This window comes from Oreochromis niloticus, linkage group LG11, assembly GCF_001858045.2.
Source record: "Oreochromis niloticus isolate F11D_XX linkage group LG11, O_niloticus_UMD_NMBU, whole genome shotgun sequence".
NCBI classification, from domain to species: domain Eukaryota; kingdom Metazoa; phylum Chordata; class Actinopteri; order Cichliformes; family Cichlidae; genus Oreochromis; species Oreochromis niloticus.
In genome coordinates this window covers 4,603,593-4,619,413 of record NC_031976.2, presented here as the reverse complement: position 1 = coordinate 4,619,413, position 15,821 = coordinate 4,603,593, and the positions used below count along the sequence as shown (strand labels likewise).

Genomic DNA, 15,821 nt, shown 5'->3' with positions numbered 1-15,821 from the left:
TGGGCTAATTACCCTGAATATACAGATCATCTGTAATCCTTCTTTTCTCTTTTTGTATGTATGAAGGAAAAACATTTTATAAAAAGACATTGTTTAAAAGAGCTTGAAGACAACCGTCTGGTGTTCCACACCAGTGTAGACGTTGTGCTGAACATTATTAGACATTGTCCTAAAATCTGTGCGGGAATTTCCTTTATTATAAGGGTTGGATTTGTAGAATCTATTAAATTATGCACAGTAACCACAATCCCACACTGAAATTCAAGCCCTATGTATTAATGTTAGTCATCTCACTAGATTGCAAATCCCACCTAATCTTGTTAAATTGCAATCTTAGCTTTCAAGAGTGTCATTTGTGTGGAATTTAAGCTGCCAGCTGACCAGCTGTAGTTTGACATACCCAGCTCATTCAAAGCAAATCTCAAACACAGTCTGTCACTCTACATTATCTGCTCCTCCTCTCCACATAGTGCATCACATTACTGACGCAGGCTAAACTGCACTGAGACAACCAGTGCTGAACCCCGCAAGAATGAAGTGTCCAGCCACAGTGCTGCTGGCACCTCTACAAAACTTCTTGTAACAACAAATAAATCTAAAACAAACTTAAGGAAAAACACCACCAAAATTGAGTGGTGTGGCATTCTTAACACAAAGCATAACACTTGTTCTAATAGGTAACCTAGCACCGGCACAAGGGACAGGTGGAGTTCAGCACGCAGATGGAGCCTATATGACCCGGCAGCATCTGTATCTAATCACATAAAACAGGCACTGAGAGACGTGGAATTCTGGTCCAATAGCAGCTTCTGATAGTTTAAATTTTCCCCCCCATTTTCTAATTTTTTTTAATTTCTTCCTTTGTTTCACAAAAAAGAATTACATAAAAATGAACAATTTTAAAGTCTATCACTTCTATTTATAAACATTTAATATATGCAGATTGAATGTGTCACATTAATAATTAGCTACTCACATTGATAAACCTTCACAACAGGGACCTGGCTAGTGCCAAGAAAGGGCTGGAGATGGCTGCGCAGGAGCCAGACCTTCCAAAAAAGAGCAAAGGCTGTGCCCACTGTGGGTGTATCGTGTAAATGTACCTAGGTGGTTCACTCAGAGAAAGTCTGTGTGGGAAACTGTAGGTGTTACAATTTGAAACCGTTAATATCCAACTACTCAGAGACCACTTAAAGCCATACTTAGTGATACTTTAACAGGATTTGATTTAAGTGTGTTTTCCCCTCTCTCCTTTTCTCATTTTCCTCAGTCTGATAGACCGCATGCTTCAGAGGGATCCCAAACAACGAGCCTCCCTGGAGGAGATTGAGAGCCATGCCTGGCTGCAGGGGGTGGACCCATCCCCAGCCACCAAGTATAGCACTCCCCTGGTCTCTCACAAAAACCTGTCAGAGGAGGAACATAACAGCATCATCCAGCGCATGGTGCTGGGAGACATTGCAGATCGGGAGACCATAGTCGAGTAAGTTGTGCTTCAGCTTTTTCTCTGGTGTTTGCATAGTGAAACCACAACAGATCCAGGTGGATGTAATCACATTTTTATACGGTTTTCTCTGCTCTTAGTGATCACTCAGAGCACAAGTCATTGGAGTGAGCTTTAAAGATTTTACTGATGAGCATTTGTAGTTAGGGGAGCTGTTTGCCTTTTTAGAACCTCTTTTTATAAAATGCTGTTCAGTGAAGCCATAAATGTTTTGGCTGCACTTAATTTTAAAAGTAAGTGATTAAGGGGAAATTGTCTCTTACTTCAAAACTGATATCATTTGCAAACTCATCAGGAAACCTTTCTTGGGTTTATAACGGAACTCATTAGACAAACACAAGCATCATCAGTGCCGATTGATGCTTTTTTATTTTTATTTTTAAGGAGGGGGTCAATGAACAGATTAGCCTATAACTTTTGAAACTTTAATAAAAACTACACCATGGGACTAAGCAGTCACAACATTTTTCTGCCATTGTGAAACCTGTTTCACTTTACTCTACACTTGTACAAGGACCCAAATAACACAGCACGCATCAGCACAAAGCCCAGAGCATCCTGACAGATGTTTAACTCAAAGAAGCATCAGCTCTTTACCTTCCAGCCCTCAGAGAAGCCTGGTGTGTGCTTACATGCTGAGAAGCAGAACATAAGAGGAATTAAACAGAACAGCTGTTGATTGCAGAGTCAGGATTTCAAGTTCACACTTGTTTCTGACATACTTGCAGTTCACTGCTACCTTCTGCTGTGAAGATATTACCTGTGGTGTAATAGAATAAAGAATATTTCTGTATGTGTGGGGATGCTAGCCTTCGAAGAGAAAGAAGCATTGAGACTTTCTTTTTTTGTTTTTGTTGATTTAAAGTTGTATATAAATGAAGACCTTGCCAGTAGAGTTCCACACAGTTATGATGAAGCTTATCAGCAGTGGTTAGGTTTCTAAGTATGTGGAGATGTTCCAAAACATGCAAATGAACTGGCATATTTATAAGACTTTTCTAGACTAATTGACCATTGTTTGGGATCTGACTCTTGGTGGCGCTGTCACTTGGTGTTCGCTCGCTTTGTGGTAGAGTATCACTTCCTGTTCCTGCTCAAACACAGTGGTGTTTCTGAGTAGCTTTTCTGCTTAGCAATTTAATTTAAATCTTTTGATACATCCCTTTTTCATAGTATAATCTTAACGTGCTTCATCTGAATCACCCTTTCTGTGTACTCACTACCTAATTTATAGCCAAAGTATTCACTCACTGTCTCTTTACTGTTTCGCTAGCTTAGCTTAGCTCGTAGCCGACTCGTTAGCACCATGGCTACTTCACCTGTCCCTCCTGCACTTTCCTGCTCATTGTGTCAGATGTTTAGTTACTCCTCGGCCTCCTTTAGCAGTAATGATACCTGTAATAAATGTAGCATATTTGCAGCTCTGGAGGCCAGGATTACTGAATTGGAGACTCGGCTTCGCACCCTTCATTCACCCGTAGCTAGCCAGGCCCTGTAGCTGGTGCAGCCGAAGATAGCGTAGGCCCCGCTAGCTGTTCCCCGGCAGACCCCAAGCAGCTGGGGAAAGAGGGCGGCTGGGTGACGGTGAGGAGGAAGCATAGTCTTAAACTGAAGCCCCAGGTACACCACCAACCTGTTCATGTGTCTAACCGTTTTTCCCCACTCGGCGACACACCCGCCGGGGGTCAAACTCTGGTAATTGGTGATTCTGTTCTCAGACATGTGAAGCTAGAGACACCGGCAACCATAGTCAATTGTCTTCCAGGGGCCAGAGCAGGCGACATTGAAGGAAATTTAAAACTGCTGGCTAAGGGTAAACGTAAATACAGTAAGATCATAATTCACGTCGGCAGTAATGACACCCGGTTACGCCAATCGGAGGTCACTAAAATCAATATTGAATGGGTGTGTAACTTTGCCAAAACAATGTCGGACTCTGTAGTTTTCTCTGGTCCCCTCCCCAATCAGACCAGGAGTGACATGTTTAGCCGCATGTTCTCCTTAAATTGCTGGCTGTCTGAGTGGTGTCCCAGAAACGATGTGGGCTTCATAGATAATTGGCAAACCTTCTGGAGGAAACCTGGTCTTGTTAGGAGAGACGGCATCCATCCCACTTTGGACGGAGCAGCTCTCATTTCTAGAAATATGGACAAATTTATTAAACCCCCCAAAATATGACTATCCAGAGTTGGGACCAGGAAGCAGAGTTGCAGTCTTACACGCCTCTCTGCAGCTTCTCTCCTCCTGCTACCCCCCCAAAAACCCATCTCCATTGAGACTGTGTCAGCTCCCAAAAAGACAAAAAACAAACCAAAAACCAGCAATAAACAACTTAAACATAAAAAATCACAAAGAAAGAACAATACAGTATCCACATCTGAACCAAAGAGTAAAACAGTGAAATGTGGATTATTAAATATTAGGTCTCTCTCCTCCAAGTCTCTGTTAGTACATGACTTAATAATTGATCAACAAATCGATTTACTCTGCCTTACAGAAACCTGGTTGCAGCCGGATGAGTATGTTAGTTTAAATGAATCAACACCCCCGAGTCATTCTAACTACCAGAAATCTCGAAGCACAGGCCGAGGGGGCGGTGTGGCAGCAATTTTTCACACCAGCCTATTAATTAACGAAAGACCAAGACAGACTTTTAATTCATTTGAAAGCCTGATGCTTAACCTTGTCCACCCCAGCTGTAAAACTCAGAAACCAGTCTTACTTGTTATCATCTATCGTCCACCTGGGCCTTACACAGAGTTTCTCTCTGATTTCTCAGACTTTTTATCTGATTTAGTGCTCAGCTCAGATAAAATAATTATTGTGGGTGATTTTAACATCCATGTAGATGCTAAAAATGACAGCCTCAACATGGCATTTAATCTGTTATTAGACTCAATTGGCTTCTCTCAAAATGTAAAAGAACCCACCCACCACTTTAATCACACTCTAGATCTTGTTTTAACATATGGCATAGAAACTGAACATTTAACAGTGTTTCCTGAAAACCCTCTGCTGTCTGATCATTTCCTGATAACATTTACATTTACAATAATTGATTACACAGCAGTGGAGAGTAGACTTTATCAAAGTAGATGTCTTTCTGAAAGTGCTGTAACTAAGTTTAAGAATATAATCCACCCACTGTTATCATCTTCAATGCCCTGTACCAACATAGAGCAGAGCAGCTATCTGAACGCTACTCCAACAGAGGTCGATTATCTTGTTAATAATTTTACCTCCTCACTACGTACGACTCTGGATACTGTAGCTCCTGTGAAAACTAAGGCCTCAAATCCAAAGTCCCTGACTCCGTGGTATAATTCTCAAACACGTAGCCTAAAGCAGATAACTCGTAAGCTGGAGAGGAAATGGCGTGTCACAAATTTAGAGGATCATCATTTAGCCTGGAGAAATAGTTTGCTGCTTTATAAGAAAGCCCTCCGCAAAGCCAGAACATCTTACTATTCGTCACTGATTGAAGAAAATAAGAACAACCCCAGGTTTCTCTTCAGCACTGTAGCCAGGCTGACAAAAAGTCAGAGCTCTACTGAGCCAACCATCCCTTTAACGTTAACTAGTAATGACTTCATGAACTTCTTCACAAATAAAATTTTTATCATTAGAGAAAAAATTACCAATAATCATCCCACAGATGTAATATCATCTACAGCTACTCTTAGTACCATCAATGTTAAGTTAGACTCTTTTTCTCCAATTGATCTTTCTGAGTTAACTTCAATAATTAATTTCTCCAAACCATCAACGTGTCTTTTAGACCCCATTCCTACAAAACTGCTCAAAGAAGTCCTGCCATTAATTAATGCTTCAATCTTAAATATGATCAACCTATCTCTAATAATCGGCTATGTACCACAGGCCTTCAAGGTGGCTGTAGTTAAACCTTTACTCAAAAAGCCATCTCTAGACCCAGCTGTCTTAGCTAATTATAGGCCAATCTCCAACCTTCCTTTCATATCAAAAATCCTTGAAAGAGTAGTTGTCAAACAGCTAACTGATCATCTGCAGAGGAATGGCTTATTTGAAGCGTTTCAGTCAGGTTTCAGAGCTCAGCACAGCACAGAAACAGCTTTAGTGAAGGTTACAAATGATCTTCTTATGGCCTCTGACAGTGGACTCATCTCTGTGCTTGTCCTGCTAGACCTCAGTGCTGCATTCGATACTGTTGACCATAATATCCTATTAGAGCGATTAGAACATGCTGTAGGTATTACAGGTACTGCACTGCAGTGGTTTGTATCATATCTATCTAATAGACTCCAATTTGTACATGTAAATGGAGAGTCCTCTTCAGACACTAAGGTCAATTATGGTGTTCCACAGGGTTCAGTGCTAGGACCAATTCTATTTACATTATACATGCTTCCCCTAGGCAACATCATTAGAAGACATAGCATAAATTTTCACTGCTATGCAGATGACACGCAGCTCTATCTATCCATGAAGCCAGGTAACACACACCAATTAGTTAAACTGCAGGAATGTCTTAAAGACATAAAGACCTGGATGGCCGCTAACTTTCTGCTTCTTAATTCAGATAAAACTGAGGTTATTGTACTCGGCCCTGAAAATCTTAGAAATATGGTATCTAAGCAGATTCTTACTCTGGATGGCATTACCTTGGCCTCCAGTAACACTGTGAGAAACCTTGGAGTCATTTTTGACCAGGACATGTCCTTCAACGCACATATTAAACAAATATGTAAGACTGCTTTCTTCCATTTGCGCAACATCTCTAAAATTAGAAATATCCTGTCTCAGAGTGATGCTGAAAAACTAGTTCATGCATTTATTACTTCCAGGCTGGACTACTGTAATTCACTATTATCAGGATGTCCTAAAAACTCGCTGAAAAGCCTTCAGCTAATCCAAAATGCTGCAGCAAGAGTACTGACAGGGACTAGAAAGAGAGAGCATATTTCTCCTGTTTTGGCTTCCCTTCATTGGCTTCCTGTTAAATCCAGAATTGAATTCAAAATCCTGCTCCTCACATACAAGGTCTTAAATAATCAGGCCCCATCTTATCTTAATGACCTTGTAGTACCATATCACCCTATTAGAGCACTTCGCTCTTGCACTGCAGGCCTACTTGTTGTTCCTAGAGTATTTAAAAGTAGAATGGGAGGCAGAGCCTTCAGTTTTCAGGCCCCTCTTCTGTGGAACCAACTTCCAGTTTGGATTCGGGAGACAGACACTATCTCTACTTTCAAGATTAGGCTTAAAACTTTCCTTTTTGCTAAAGCATATAGTTAGGGCTGGACCAGGTGACCCTGAATCCTCCCTTAGTTATGCTGCAATAGACGTAGGCTGCCGGGGATTCCCATGATGCATTGAGTTTTTCCCTTCCAGTCACCTTTCTCACTCACTATGTGCTAATAGACCTCTCTGCATCGAATCATATCTGTTATTAATCTCTGTCTCTCTTCCACAGCATGTCTTTCATCCTGTTTTCCTTCTTTCACCCCAACCGGTCGCAGCAGATGGCCGCCCCTCCCTGAGCCTGGTTCTGCCGGAGGTTTCTTCCTGTTAAAAGGGAGTTTTTCCTTCCCACTGTTGCCAAAGTGCTTGCTCATAGGGGGTCATATGATTGTTGGGTTTTTCTCTGTATTTATTATTGTGCTATCTACTGTACAATATAAAGCGCCTTGAGGCGACTTTTGTTGTGATTTGGCGCTATATAAATAAAATTGAATTGAATTGAATTGAATTGAATAGACCACAAGTCACATTTATTCATGCATGCATAAAGTGTTTTATTCTATATTTCACACCCACAGCTGCTTTAGTACCAGTTAACCAGCTGCATGTCTTTGCACTGTGGGAGGAAACTGGAATATATGGAAGGAGCCTTCGCAGGCATAGGGATATGTGTAAACACCACATAAAAATAACCCAGCAGGGGTCAAACCCCCACCGTGCTGCTGCAGTTATATCAACCAGTAGTAAAGAAGGTTGCAGCTCTATCATGGTGACAAAGCTAGGAGCAGGTTTGCACAGCAGCTTTTAAGTAAAAGTACTAATACAACACTGAGTAAAAATATTAACGACAGAAAAGTAACTGTCCATGTGTTTCTCAGAATTGGTCTTTGTAACAGATGCAGTGAGCATACAGTTAATACAGTGTTAATTCATACTGGTGCTAGTTTTACTAGCTTTCTACTTTGTAAAGTTGAGCCCTGAGCATTACATATGTTAGCAGGAAACAAAGATCATATTGTGGTGGTACCCAAATGCAACATCAGTGTTTTGACTTTTCTCTATGCCAGGGGTGGGGAACTCCAGGCCTCAAGGGCTGATGTCCTGCAGGTTTTTGGTATCACCCTGGGTCAACACGCCTGAATCAAATGATTAGTTCATTACCAGGCCTCTGGAGAACTTCAAGACATGTTGAGAAGGTAATTTAGCCATTTATATCAGCTGTGTTGGATCAAGGACACACCTAAAATCTGCAGGACACCGGCCCTTGAGGTATGGAGTTCCCCCACCCCTGCTCTATTCAATACTGAGTTACTAAAGCACTGTCAGATCAAGTTCTTTGTTTCTATGAAAGCTGCAAATATTTTCTGTTTTTGTAGGGAGCATTGATTTCTGATGGATGTGTTGTGTCAGTGTGTGTGATGTCATGTTACTGCAATTAGGCTTTAATCCACACCCTCCACGCTCCTCTTTCATGAGTTGACGTTTCATGCAGCAGATTGATGCTGCATCTTCTAAATCTAAACACAGCGACATGGTGATCAGGTAGAAAGTGAATGACATTCTATGAGTGCAAGGGACTACGGGCGAAATGACTGCAGGCAACATGAAGTGGGCGGGACCTGAGATAAATTTGAAAGTGAAGAATACTGTTGACTGACATCATTAAGAGAGTCACCTAGGCAACCGGAGCATGGAATGTCGACAAGCGACCAGCCATTAGCTTCAAAGCATCTGTGACAAATAAATGGCTTCTAATGTGGAACGCCGCTTTAACAAGTGTGTTCATTCAGTAACAGCCCTGAGAACAAGATTTCAATAAACTATAATACACTCGATTTAAAAAAAAAAAAAAAAAAAAAAAAGGAGAGGCAGCACATTTATTAACAGAAATAGCCAGAGGAAATTACTATTTATTTATTTATTTTTACAAATTAATGCTGCAGTTAATGTAGTGTTATCAGTCTGCTTCAACACTGATAGTGAAGTGCAGACATATATTGGCTTAGGTGCATCTTTGCACACTGAGTAATGAGAGATGCTGTATTTATAGTGTACTGCAAGTCTACAGTGTAGGCAAAGCTATAGCATAAGCCTAGATTTTAAGCTGAACCTTAGGCTGTATCCTGATGTGCACAGTCCCAGAAATGAAACTATAAATCACAACAATGCAGACCTTAGCGGGTGTGATAGCTCTGTTTGATAGTAATATGCACTGTATATTGATTAGCACCATGAGAAAACGTAATGTTAAAGTGTATATTTATGTCTAACTTGTTCACCAAGCTTGTGCAAATTCGGATGGTGTAGACATGGGCTCTTGTTCTAGTTTTAACCATGGTTTTAAAGACTTCTCTACTTCCCTGGCTTGAGTTAAAGGATTGTTTGTTCAAGATTTATTAGTTTCAAGTCCGACATGTACATGAACTTAGTTTTTGTGGTGAACTGTAGATAAAGCTAGACAGGGAGAGACACTGTACAACCTGTACCAGCAAAAGCACGGAATCACACTCCACGTCATTCACACACAGCAAAGAGGCTTACAGTAATCCACATCAATGAACAAAGTAGGCTGATACCCACTGAATACATAAAACCGTTCTAAAATAGGTGTACTTCTTTAAACATTTTCCTGTTGTTTTGAGCTGCTTTGTGTGAAATTAAAATTAGTTCAATATAATTCTGTAGGAGTCGACCACATGAGGGGAAGCGCTTACTGTGAAACTGCAGTCTCACTGGCTAATTATATCTCAGTGATGTTGTTACCAAATGCACTGCACTGTGTTTCAGAACCAACTCTTTGTGCTGTGTCCCTTTTCAAAAAACACACACCCATCAACTGCACTGCACACAGTATATGAGGAAAGGAAGAAGTGAGACACAGGAAAGTCATAGTGTACCAACAAGTTTCAAAAACCCTTTGTAGAATAAATGGCCCAGTTATGAAATTATGCAAGGGGCAGGACAAAACCAATTCATATACTCTTATGTCATAGATGCGCACCCTGTGCATTCCCGGGATTACTCTGACAACATTGCCTGTTTTAGTGTCTGGTTGTGAATCTCAAAGATCGTTCTGCTGTCAGAGGTGCAATGTAAATGTAGAGAGCTCATTCCTCTAAGCCAGCGTCATCGTCAAAGTCATTTTACATTAAGGGCCTCACACAGCACACCTTTTAATTAAGTGGGCCGGATGAGTGAAACTCCTCTTTCTGTCAGTGTAAGGACGTTCAATTACACATATAATACCTAAAATATATATATGCGCCATAATCGTCTGTGTGGTGTCTGTGCAAAATGCAGCACTGTTGGGGGACTTCGTGATCTTTACAGCGCAATTGTCGAGTTCACTGTCTGAAAATGATGGGCCCTGTGTGTCACAACTCCACAGAAAAAGGAAAAACTGGATTTTCTTTTTTGAAATTGCACTTATGTGTCTCAGTGTATCTCAGGCTTTTTGTAAATTGATCACCTGTAACTTCTGTTATCTGGTAAATGCTTAGAGAAGCATGTTTCACTTGTTGGTTTCAGCTTCCAGAAAACTTCGGCTAATGCCCAAGTGAATATTTTCAGAATGCACTTATACGTCCTTACACTTTACACATGCAAGCAAAACTATGTTCAGTGGGGTTTTTTTTTTAAAATATACATTGTTATGTGGTGGTTTTACTGGTTCAACTTGCTTGAGATGAAGTTAGAATGTAGAGCTAAAATGAGTTCTCAACTCTGTCACTTTTTAAAAATCCAACATGCTGTCTACTTTATATGGTCCTAAAGTGTGATTTGTTGTTTCAGAGCCCTAGAGACCAACAAATACAACCACATCACAGCTACATACTACCTGCTAGCAGAAAGAATCCTGAGGGAGAAGCAGGAGAAGGATGTGCAGACCCGCTCCTCAAGTCCCAGCAACATCAAGGCACACTTCAGGTAAAGAGCAGCTAAAAACTCAAACACTCCTAAAGAAAGGAAATGACCCTTCTCTTGCGTGCACAAAAATTCTGATATTTTAGCAACCTAGTCGAGAGCGTGAGTAACAAAATATCACTGCTCGTGGTCATAATGAGTGTCTAAGTCATGGTATGAGCCCAGAAGAGGGCAACTGACCTATTTCTCTCAGCTGCCTCACACGGCAACCTGTCTGACTCCACTTTGCAGCGCTCAGCCACAATTACTTAAGACTAGGTAGATCTCTAAAGGTTTCATTTCCATTTCTGGGTTCACTGAGCCTCCACCTGCTGAGCTCAGGGGGGACGGTGCAGAGGAGGTGGTCTAAGTCATTAGCATATTCTTCACAACCTTTTAAAGCTCACCCTTTGTCTTGATTTTTCCATTACTGCAATTTTTTCTAATTCTAAAGTGAAAAAGGCTCCCATCCAGCCAGCTGTCATATCACTAAAAACTGAGAACATATCCTGGTTCATCCTTTAGCTGTCCCAAGTATTTCCTCTTTGTTGCCTTGCCAACATTGTTCCTTTGGTTATAAAAGGAAGAGAGACAAAGCAGAGGAACAAATACGGAAGAGAAGAGTGAGGAGGCTTCAGCGGGACTGCTGTGGTTGTAAAACTCCCTGCACATTCCCCTATCCAGTTCTGAGTCTGTGAAATGCTTTAGGTTTAACACTCATTGCTACCTACACAGAACCAAAGTAAAACATTGAGTTAGTAGCAAGACAAGGTTTGTATCATTGTATAGATTTGGGAACAACAGGTATTTAAGGGCTCATGGCTGAAAAAGCTCGGATACATGATATAAACAGCAGCTTGGGTCATCACATTTTCAGTGCTGCGTATGTAGCAACAGTGACCTGGCTGAATACTGAGCTGATGATGATCTCTAGGCCTGCATAGCTGGTACCTGTATCAGTGTGTGAAATCAGGATGCCATTATCTGCTGCTAGAAAAACTGAGAGATCAAATCTTTATCAGATTCTCCATTTGACTGTGACTCCATTTAACTCATCTCCCGTGTTACTGATCCGTGGCCTGATGTACACAAACCAGGGACTGTTTTTTTTAAAGAGGGCTCAGGCTAAAAGTTTTTTAACTTTCTGGAACTAGATGGAAACTGTTATTGTTACTGGTGTTTACCCTTAGATGTATTCATCTCTACATGGTTGCCTGTGCTTGTATGAATGGGACATGCTTCCTGTGCAAATGGAATTTCAAGTAAGCAGAAGCAGAGCGACTTCTCTTGTGGGATTAATTGTTTATGGACACATAAGTGTGCCCTCGGGGATTGCTCTGCCTCACTGTTTGTTTCACCTCCTTCATGTGAGCACTAACTTCCAGGAGTGGGTTCACCAGGCTGTTTTTCTTCAAATAAAGCTGTTAGTTCAAAGGCAATGGATCTAATATATATCTGTGCATATCCTGAGGTGACATAACAACACTCTGAATTTCTCCATGTCGGTATCATTTTAGGCCATTATGTAAGATGACACTGATATATGTAATATTTGCTCACTTAGAATCATTACACAAATACAAAAAGACTTAATTTTTTTAAATTAATTTTCTTGGAAAGTAAATATAACACACAAGTAGCATTTAAAATAAAGTCTTGGATGTTTAGAAAGTTTTGCTCTCGTGGTGCTCTCCGGTGATGCTAACCCCAAACATACAGCCAGTTAAAGGTTAGATTCAGCCAGAAGGAGAACCAGTGACCAGTTTAACAAATATATTTTAACACTGGTTTAAAAGATACTGATTCATGATTTAATGCACATTTAACAGTCAAACAAAAAGAAAGAGAGACTTAATTCTAGCATAAAAAGTAAACTACTAAACTCAAGTTTTTCTGTGCCTGCCAATATGATCAATGCCTCTGGCTTTCCCAGCCGGTAGCCTGAACAAAGGCTATACTCATTATGGATACAGCAAGCAAACGAAAACAATAAAACTCACTTACCCTACAATGTTAATACCATAACAGTCAGTAAATCAAACCACACAGCTTGAACTCTACTGTGCTCATTATCTCTGTGATGCTTTTTTTTTTTTTTTAATGCAGAACTGTTTACTTGAACCCTGTTTGTCACTTAATGCAGATAGTGTGCCAGCCTAGTGTAAATGCATTAATTCCTAAAGGCCTGTAAAAAAGGATCTGGGATTGCCAATGACAAAGCCAACATGTTTTCAGTGTATTTAAAATAAAGGGAATGTTTAGTTAGTGTTAAATAAATAAAATACTAGAATTTCATTCACCAAAACCGAGACAAAAAATTACTGACGGTAGCATGTGGTAGAGATGTCCAGTTCAATGACTCCAGTCATGAGTGGAAAGGCCTAACTTTAGGCAAGTTCTAAAACCATTTATCCATCGACATCCATTGAGCTATAAGGGGTGAAACAAACTAGAGACAAATTCCTTTTGTGTACCAGGCTGTGCGCATGTCTGTATTTTAACATGGAGTCTAGCTCACTTTTGGACCCAGTCTCAAGTGGCCATTAAAAGAATTGCAGTTGTTAGAAGTTTGATCGTGTTTTTCTCAAGAAGGAAGCATACACATCGTATCTTTCGCTTATCAAAATGGTTTTCTGCCAGAGACACAGAAATGATCCAAGTCCTGTACGCTTGTTTGTGAAGAAGAATTGAGCTGCATTTTGAGCTGTGGGTGACATGCAGATGATGTAAAAACACAGATTTGAAATTACATTATTAATAGAGACACTTCATGGGATAAACTGTATAACAGATTGCATACTGAATAATGACCTGTTCTTTGATTTGAAACACTCTATAAACTATATTTGGTGTTACTCGGATAACATGAGCTTTAGTTACAACTGTATTATTGCCAAAATCTGTCTTACTTTACTAAGAATATTCCGATTTTCACTGGCTGACATTCACTGGTCTTTCTGCCCTGCATCACTGACTAATCTGCTTTACAAGCTCCTTTCTTTTTTTCTTCCACATACAGACTGTGTTTCATCAGTGCATTATTCATTATACCACCGAATAGAGAGGCTGTGGTTTAGCTAACAATGAAAAAAGATACAATGTGGCCTTTGTGGCAGCTCTATTAGAGGATGGTAAAATAAATAAAGCACAGTAATGACCTGAAATTGGATTCGTCAACCTGATTTGAAAAGAAGAGCCATGATTTCCATTAAACATTTTCCAAAATCAGTTATCACTCATTCATTTATCTACAGACACGAGCTAATTTCAGCCTTGCTTTCTATTTAAAAACCTTTATTTATCGATCCTGAACTTTTTTGGGGGGCCCTGCTTATTTTGAATGATTCTTTTGATATAGTTAGTCTACTTGTTCTAGACTCCAGGAAGGTAATCCCACTTTGTGTTTGTGTGCACGCTCGTCCATAACAGAGAAAGTAGAGCCACATCCAAATGTTTACCACATCAATTTATAGTAACTTAAAAGGAACAGATGCTGCCATATAACAGAGTGTAGCTTTAATAAATATAGCTGCTATATAGTCGGACCAAAATAAAGTTGATCAGTCAGTTAATCGATAAAGAATTTAATGCTCTCTTCAGCCAAACTGTACTTAAGGTGAAGGTCACATTTGTTGTTTTACGGTCAATAACCCGTGAACCAGATGATCTAGTCTGGCGGTTACAAACACTGATGAACATTTTGATCAAAACATTGGACACTGTTTATAGTTAAAATTATAAAGATGCTCACAGCTCCAAACCCTAAGCCCTCACTGTTAATTACCTACAGTTGGATACTGCTGCAAGTGATTGCACTGGATGACCAAAAAAGCACCCTGCGTCATATGTCTCCAGTTAAAATCTCTTCCCACTTATATACTGTAATGATCTTATTCAAGCAGTATATCATTTTGAAGTCAAGAGTGTAATCCCTGTGTTGTCCCTGTCTTCTCTAGGTGTCTATATTTGAGTGATCTATTCTGTATAAATAACTATCCAAGTCACTTGAGGAGAGTATACAGGGAGTGCAGAATTATTAGGCAAATGAGTATTTTGTCCACATCATCCTCTTCATGCATGTTGTCTTACTCCAAGCTGTATAGGCTCGAAAGCCTACTACCAATTAAGCATATTAGGTGATGTGCATCTCTGTAATGAGAAGGGGTGTGGTCTAATGACATCAACACCCTATATCAGGTGTGCATAATTATTAGGCAACTTCCTTTCCTTTGGCAAAATGGGTCAAAAGAAGGACTTGACAGGCTCAGAAAAGTCAAAAATAGTGAGATATCTTGCAGAGGGATTCAGCAGTCTTAAAATTGCAAAGCTTCTGAAGCGTGATCATCGAACAATCAAGCGTTTCATTCAGAATAGTCAACAGGGTCGCAAGAAGCGTGTGGAAAAACCAAGGCGCAAAATAACTGCCCATGAACTGAGAAAAGTCAAGCGTGCAGCTGCCAAGATGCCACTTGCCACCAGTTTGGCCATATTTCAGAGCTGCAACATCACTGGAGTGCCCAAAAGCACAAGGTGTGCAATACTCAGAGACATGGCCAAGGTAAGAAAGGCTGAAAGACGACCACCACTGAACAAGACACACAAGCTGAAACGTCAAGACTGGGCCAAGAAATATCTCAAGACTGATTTTTCTAAGGTTTTATGGACTGATGAAATGAGAGTGAGTCTTGATGGGCCAGATGGATGGGCCCGTGGCTGGATTGGTAAAGGGCAGAAAGCTCCAGTCCGACTCAGACGCCAGCAAGGTGGAGGTGGAGTACTGGTTTGGGCTGGTATCATCAAAGATGAGCTTGTGGGGCCTTTTCGGGTTGAGGATGGAGTCAAGCTCAACTCCCAGTCCTACTGCCAGTTTCTGGAAGACACCTTCTTCAAGCAGTGGTACAGGAAGAAGTCTGCATCCTTCAAGAAAAACATGATTTTCATGCAGGACAATGCTCCATCACACGCGTCCAAGTACTCCACAGCGTGGCTGGCAAGAAAGGGTATAAAAGAAGAAAAACTAATGACATGGCCTCCTTGTTCACCTGATCTGAACCCCATTGAGAACCTGTGGTCCATCATCAAATGTGAGATTTACAAGGAGGGAAAACAGTACACCTCTCTGAACAGTGTCTGGGAGGCTGTGGTTGCTGCTGCACGCAATGTTGATGGTGAACAGATCAAAACACTGACAGAA

The 15,821-nt window shown here is 40.6% G+C and overlaps 2 protein-coding genes across 6 annotated transcripts in view; one reads left to right on the top strand and one right to left on the bottom strand.

The window, feature by feature from the left end:
* The window catches only part of ano10a (anoctamin 10a), an 85,642-nt gene that overhangs the window by 22,846 nt on the left and 46,975 nt on the right, over positions 1-15,821 (bottom strand). The window lies entirely within an intron of this gene.
* The window catches only part of snrka (SNF related kinase a), a 70,406-nt gene that overhangs the window by 46,671 nt on the left and 7,914 nt on the right, over positions 1-15,821 (top strand). For all 4 annotated transcript variants that reach the window (XR_002063780.2, XM_013266542.3, XM_013266541.3 and 1 more), the window contains exons 4-5: positions 1,271-1,483; positions 10,517-10,651. Coding sequence is in view for 3 of the 4 variants with exons in the window: in XM_013266542.3 (XP_013121996.2) it covers positions 1,271-1,483; positions 10,517-10,651 (348 nt within the window). In the remaining variant the exon portion in view is untranslated. The remainder of the gene's footprint in view (positions 1-1,270; positions 1,484-10,516; positions 10,652-15,821) is intronic.